General features: G+C 36.0%; 2 protein-coding genes across 2 annotated transcripts in view; one reads left to right on the forward strand and one right to left on the reverse strand.

Annotated features, from left to right (window-relative positions):
- Positions 1,606-6,185, forward strand: LOC107619810 (probable LRR receptor-like serine/threonine-protein kinase At3g47570). The gene is made up of 2 exons (XM_016322089.2): positions 1,606-5,365; positions 5,522-6,185. The coding sequence occupies exons 1-2, from the start codon at positions 2,668-2,670 to the stop codon at positions 5,899-5,901; spliced, it is 3,078 nt and encodes a 1,025-aa protein (XP_016177575.1). The 5' UTR covers positions 1,606-2,667; the 3' UTR covers positions 5,902-6,185.
- LOC107619261 (probable lipid-A-disaccharide synthase, mitochondrial) overlaps positions 6,951-7,549 on the reverse strand; it is a 4,931-nt gene continuing 4,332 nt past the window's right edge. The window contains exon 8 of the mRNA XM_016321517.2: positions 6,951-7,429. Coding sequence (XP_016177003.1) covers positions 7,188-7,429 — 242 coding nt within the window. The 3' untranslated portion in view covers positions 6,951-7,187. The remainder of the gene's footprint in view (positions 7,430-7,549) is intronic.

Genomic DNA, 7,549 nt, shown 5'->3' on the forward strand with positions numbered 1-7,549 from the left:
GAAGAAAAGTCGACATAAGGGTTCCTACAATGGAAGTGGTGACGGGAATGGTGGTATTAGTGGTAGCAGCAATGGTGATAGAGGATGATAATACAGCGGTGATAGTCGGAGTGCTGCTAGAGTGAAGGCCAGATTGGGAGTCCATGAAGATAAGTTGAAAGGGCTTTTCAAACAAAGAAGGAGACGATGAGGAGTTTTCTGGGAAAAATGACACGTGAATAAATTTTGACTTATCATTCTGCATTTTAAAAAGATAAGTTTTAAGGGGCAATTTGTTAGTATAAATTTCGACTTATGAAGTAATTCAATTATGATTCATCGAAATTTCAAAAAGATCGACGAATCAGGCCTCTGGCTATCAGGAAACAACACTTTTGACTACAATAAGAATAATAGTCGAGGTCGAGGGTTTAATGAGAAGAAATGGGTCAAAACTAGATACATCACGTGGTTAAATTTAAACACGATGCAAGAACGTAAGGTTTGGAGACCAAGGCAAGATAGAACGTAGGGAAGCCACTATGAATATTCTTCAGAGTCAAGGCAAGGCCATAGCCTGAGAAAAAGGAGGAATTGAATCGTGGGCAAGATTCTTCAAGAACAAGTCTATCCTTAGAATCTATAAATAGAAGAAGTTTTAGAAAAAAAAAAAGGAGAAGTTCAATAAAAAATACTATATCATCACACAAAACTCTGCAAGAATTCCTAATCTCAGTGACGCAACGAAAGACCATGAAGTGCAAGTGCATGTGAGTGTTAGAAGCCCATTTTATTTTTTATTGTTCTTCATTTTTCTTTCTTTAGTTCCTTTGCTTTAAATGTTTCATTGTTATTTTGTTGTTCTATTGATTTCCATTTCACTTTTACACTTTCATGTATTTAAAGTTCTCTTTTATTTATTTCACATATTTCCATTTCATTTGTTGAAATTTGCCACCAATAATTCGACACAGTTTGTTTTCGACATGAACACTAAGTAATTTTCGGGTCGATCTCACTTTTTTCAGAAGAGTCGTATCTGCTCCTCGAATTGAGATCTTAATACAAGTTCGATTCGACACCCTGTCGAAATTGCTAAAAATCGAGTGAAACAATTTTAAATGTGGTCCTTCATAAATTTCTATACTGTGCACCAAAATTTCTGTGTTGTACATATTTGTTAGTTAAGTTTCAATATTCTGGACATGTAGTCTTTAAAGAATTTATGTGTTGTGCACCAAATTTTTCATATTGTACGTGTTTTGTTAGTTGGATTCAGTATCTGGACATAATTCTTAAAAATTTTCTGTGTTGTGCATTAAAATTTTTGTGCTCAGAAATTGTGCTAAATATATATAGAAGGAGGAGGAGAAGATGATGAAAAAATCGACAATAATGATAATATAAGAAGATGAAGAGGAAAAAAGAGGGAAAAAAATCTAACAAGAGAAGAATGTTGAAAAAGAAAAACAAAAGAAGACGACGACAAAAAAGCTCACGCATATATAAGCGTAACTTGATTGGACTTAGTTTAAAAATTATTTGGCCACTTAATTTTATTGTAATTTAAATTATACGCCAAAGAAACGGAATAATTGGAAATTCATTTGAACTTATAGTCTTATTTCTTGTCCAATAGAGGAAAGAAATATGTGAACACGGTATAAGCAACAAAAAGTGGAAAAAGTAACCTAGTTTTAGATTTTGATGCATACTTGATATGCCCATAATGCACGGCATGGATGGACTATCCAGGGCTGCGTTTTCCACAACTAACGTCCCAAAAACGCGTTCTCATAGTCACTTTTATGGTGCTGCATTAGAACATTAATGAGGGCAAGCTTCTAGATGCAACTTTGAGATAACCAGAAGATTAATTAAAAAAAAAAGGCGAGAGAGAGAAATGAGGTGTTAATAATTCGATACAACAATTTGATCAAATGCATAAATTCTCCACAAACCACAATCACCCAGGATACTCGGCATCCATGTTGGGATTTGGGATTTGGGATTTGGATCCAAATCCTCCATGTTGTTGTCAATAGACTCCATTCATACAAGTGAGTTAATAATTCGACGGCCCAAAAAGAAATGAGTGTTAGTACCTGATACGGAACCCATATTTTCTTTTTATAAGATATCCTTCCACATAATTAAATCCAATACTTGAAGAGAAAGTCAATGGTATTCATCGACCCAAAAAAAAAAGTCAATGGTATTTAGTAGTTGATTTCTGATTGCAAAAGCAACAAATGAATTCAACGACAGATTGCAATAATAATGCAACAAACTAGATAGGGAATCCACATATTTCAGAAATTAACAGTAGTCCAAGAAAGCTGTCGTCACCTACAAGTACACACACTACGTGAAATAGGTCAATGAAGCTACTGAATTCCCATTAAAAAATTCTGGTTTTTCTGATTCCATATGGATAAGTGAATTTTAAATTTTATCCAATTATAAACTCAAAGTCAAAGGTTCTAAGAAGCTCCTGCTTAAAGTTTCAATTTTTTTAATCCATCTTTAATTGAAATCGTTCACATGAAACTTCCTTCTATAATTCATGCAGACCACCCTAGCTCTTATTTTCTATCTATAACAGCATTACAACATTTCGCTCTATCTAAAGCCTAAATACTCTAAATCATAGCACATATACTCTCAGCCAAGTTTTCCAACAAAACAATGCCTCTTGTTTCCACCCCATATCCAGTCTGGTCCATGTACCTCCTCCATGCTTCCCTTCTCTTTTATGTAAACTTAGTGTGGCTACAGCCTACAACAGCAGCCACGGCCGCCGCCTTGGGAAATGATACTGATTTCATGGCATTGCTCAAGTTCAAAGAATCAATATCTGATGACCCACACGGAGTTTTGACATCATGGAACACCTCTACCCACTTTTGTAACTGGCATGGAGTCACATGCAGCACCAAACATCAAAGGGTTGTAATGTTGAATCTTAAAAGATCTGATTTGCGTGGGATTATATCGCCTTATATTGGCAATCTCTCCTTTTTGAGAAACCTTTACCTCCAAAACAATAGCTTCTATGGAGAAATTCCAACGGAGTTGGGTCGTTTGTTCAGACTACAACAACTCTCACTCTCAAACAACATACTAACAGGGGAGTTTCCTATCAAATTGACAAATTGCTCTGATCTAAGGCACTTAAATGTGTCAAGCAACAATCTCCATGGCAAAATACCAATAGAGATTGGATCACTAAGGAAGCTTGAAAAGCTGAATCTTTTCACAAATAATTTCTCCGGACAAATCCCACCTACCATGTGGAATATTTCTTCTCTTGATGTTCTCTCTCTGGCCTATAATAACTTGGAGGGCGATTTACCAGAAGAAATGGGACAACTTAGAAACTTGTCAGTTTTCGCAGTACCTGGAAACAAATTGTCCGGTACGCTTCCTGCTTCACTTTACAATATGTCATCTCTCTTTTTCATCACAGCTGCAGAAAACCAATTTCACGGCTCCCTTCCAGCCAACATGTTCTCCACCCTCACCAATCTGCAGGTGTTTGGCATTGGAGCAAATCAAATGTCAGGTCTTATCCCAACTTCCATCACAAATGCATCTTTACTTCAAGTATTTGATATTGGTGTTAACAGTTTTGTTGGACAAGTTCCAAGTCTAGGAATGTTGAAAGACCTTCACTGGCTAAACTTAAATTATAATAATCTAGGCAACGGTTCAGATAATGACTTGGATTTTACTACATCTTTGGTAAATTGTACCAAATTGGAAAATTTGATTTTGTCAACCAACAAATTTGGGGGTCCTTTGCCCAACTCCATAGGTAATTTGTCAACCCAACTCATTCGACTATATCTTGGTGATAACCAGATATATGGAACTATTCCTGAATCTATAGGAAATTACATAAATTTAATTGCCTTGGTTCTAGAATACAATCAATTTACTGGGACTGTTCCAAATACTTTTGGGAAGCTTCATAAGCTCCAACTGTTAGGTTTGGGGATAAACCAACTATCAGGACAGATACCTAGCTCCTTGGGTAATCTTACTCAATTGCTTCAAATAAGCATTTCAAACAACAAGTTGGAAGGAAAAATTCCACCCATAGTTGGAAATTGGCAAAAGTTACAATACCTGGAACTTTCAGGGAACAATCTTAGTGGTGCTATACCCTTGGAGGTATTCAGCCTTTTCACCTTGTCAACATTGTTGAACTTATCTCATAACTCATTTTCTGGCACTATACCCGTTGAGGTAGGAACCCTTAATAACCTTGGCACTCTGGATCTATCTAAAAATGATCTGTTTGGAGAGATTCCCACAACCATAGGAGAGTGTATAAATTTGGAATACCTAAACTTACAGGGGAATTCCTTCAATGGGACAATACCTCCATCAATTGCTTCATTAAAGAGCCTCATCCAATTGGATCTATCACAAAATAAATTGTCTGGATCGATTCCAACAGCATTGCAGAGCCTTTCTCTACTAACATACTTAAATCTGTCTTTCAATAAATTGGATGGCAAGGTACCAACAGAAGGAGTTTTCAAGAATACAAGTGCAATATCAATAGCAGGCAACAAGAAGCTTTGTGGGGGCATCTCAAAGCTCCACCTGCCACCATGCCCCAATACTAACCAACAAAAAAAGCAGCATAACTTGAAGCTAGTGAGAATCATAATTTGTGTGGTCATTTGTCTTCTACTGTTGTCAATTCTTACTATATGTTGGAGTAGGAGGCAAAAGCAACTATCATCTTTGATATCAAAAACAACAGACCAGAGCTCGATAGTGTCGTACCAAAGCTTATATGCTGCTACAGAAAGGTTTTCTACCAACAATTTGATTGGTTCTGGGAGTTTTGGTTCTGTGTACACAGGATTCCTAAAATCAGAAGACAGGGTCGTTGCCATAAAGGTGATCAACCTTCAAATGAGAGGAGCTCATAAGAGTTTCGTCACTGAATGCAATGCACTAAGAGTTATTAGACATCGAAACCTTGTGAAGATTCTTACATGCTGCTCAAGCATAGATTATCGCGGGGAAGAATTCAAAGCACTAGTTTTTGAGTACATGTCTAATGGAAGCTTAGAAAAGTGGCTGCATCCACAAGGTGAAACTGCAGATCCAACACATACTTTGGACCTTGCTCACAGATTAAATATTCTTATAGATATAGCTTCAGCGTTACATTATCTTCACTATGAGTGTGAACAACCTATTGTTCATTGTGATATAAAGCCAAGCAATGTCCTTCTTGATGATGACATGGTAGCTCATGTGACTGATTTTGGATTAGCAAGGATTCTCTCAACAATAAATGGCTCCTCTCATAACCAATCCAGCACAAGTGGATTCAAAGGGACCATTGGATATGCTCCTCCAGGTATGATCATTACCTGAAAACTTTAAATTCTAACATTTCCTTTTCTTAAAAAAACAGGAGTTTTAGACCATTCTTTTCTAGAATGGAATTTTATGCTTCTTGTATTATTGTTGGTATGTTATATCGCTAATCATTGACCATAATCAACGTGTTCAGAGTATGGAATAGGCTCTGAGGTGTCAACACAAGGTGATGTATATTCTTTCGGGATTCTAGTATTGGAAATGCTAACTGGCAGAAGACCCACGGAAGAATTTTTTGAAGACGGTGACAATCTTCATAACTATGTGGAAAGGGCATATCCAGAGAAGCTTTTGGAGATTGTGGACTCAACCTTTCTACTGAAACAATTAGAGAAACCATTAGCAGAAAAAGAAGGCAACATAGTGTCGTGTGTATTTTCTCTAATCAAAATTGGACTAGCTTGCTCAGTTGAATCTCCAAGAGAAAGAATAAATATGAGGGATGTCATTAGGGAGCTAAATGTAACCAGAAACGCATTTCTTTGTGGTTTAGTAAATGTGGAGTATTGTTGACCACAGAAATAATAAATTAAGAATGCATGTTACTTCCAGATTATGGGTCCAACAAGCTATAAAGCTTTTAAATCAGCTTGAAATTTCCATGTATAATTGGAAAGTAGTAGTGTTAGGACACCCAACTAGTTCCACTTTGAAGAGTTAATTTCCATAACTAAAAAGGAGTGGATTAGTGAAGAGAGTGGAGAGTTCTCAAATATCCTTTCCATCTTGTAATTATTCAATAGACAATAGTTTTATGATTTCTGATGAAGATTGTATACAGCTTATCTTGTTTGTTACCTTTTCATTTTCTTCTCCTACCTAGAGAATATGCTTGTTCTTCTATGTTTGTTTTCTTGAAATAACCTATAACATGAGCTTCTTGTCGGAAGTTCTATATAGTATACACTTATTCTACAATAGAATTACCAGTTCCTATCAAGTACATAATGGAATATCTCTATTTTTACTTCAAGAGTGAAGATTGTCAACTGAGATGCAAATCTCAAGTTTAATATTCGAAATTTAATCTCCAGAATAAGATAGGCCTAATCCAGGCATCTAAGAGTCTTGCGTATCGGTATCTAGTGCAAAAAGTGAGCTTATGCGAGAGTGAGAGCAACAAATCCGAGCAGTTAGATATTGCATAAATGGAAAGGTATCTAAGTGATCATCTGACATTTTAAAAAACTTAAAGCCTAACCATCCATGTATGGTTATATGCTCAGATTTGCTCCTCTCACTCTCACATCTAGATGCAATAGGAAGCATCAAAGAGTTAGTGTTGAACCTCAAACAAAATCACTTGCAAGGGATTGTATCACTCCATTGGCCTCCAAAACAACAGGTTCAATGAAGAAATCTGACATGTGTTCACACTATAGTAGATAACAGATAGTCTTTGGATATCTCTCTTCTCAAATGATCTTGAGTTATGGAAATGGCTAAAATAAGACAGTCAAAGAAATGTTTGTCTTAGTTTTTTTCTAACAAAAAGCTTTCCATAGAAGCTATTCATCTCACATCTACTCAACAAAACTTCTTAGATGAGTAACTTCTATGAATGATTGTAAACATTTGGAACCTCTGTTTACTAATTATGGTCAGAAGACAGTAACAAGCATATTGATATAATTAAAAAATGTATTATAAATATAAATAAAACCTGATGCATTTCCGAGTGCTTTAGATTACATGTGGTTTGGGACATTAGGTAACAATCTCCACCTCAATGTTGAACTTTCGTTGTAAATAATTTGATGTCGTAGATCCTTCAATATTTGGATGTCCTTAGATACTTGTTATATAGGCTTTCCATAGTTCAATATAGTCAATGCTGCAACTACACTTGGACTGTAGTTAGAATTAGCTCTCATCAAATCTTGTTGAGAAAGGTTGCCTTGTATTCTTTCTGAAGGCAATAGAAGCTTAACAAACTTTTCAGCTGCCACTAATTGTTCTTCTCGAAAATTGTTATCGTGTATTAAATTCCTGTAGTATAGAGCGAAGACCTCATCAAATGTCCCAGAGAAATATTGTTTTGCAACTGAATAGTAAAGTGCAATGCTTTCATTTTTACACGCATTTTAGCATACACTAAGCTTTTGAGACACATGAAATATTCTGCGTGTAATTCTTACGTGAGCAACAAGGCTAGGTTCCC

The sequence above is a fragment of the Arachis ipaensis genome, chromosome B09, assembly GCF_000816755.2.
Source record: "Arachis ipaensis cultivar K30076 chromosome B09, Araip1.1, whole genome shotgun sequence".
NCBI lineage: Eukaryota > Viridiplantae > Streptophyta > Magnoliopsida > Fabales > Fabaceae > Arachis > Arachis ipaensis.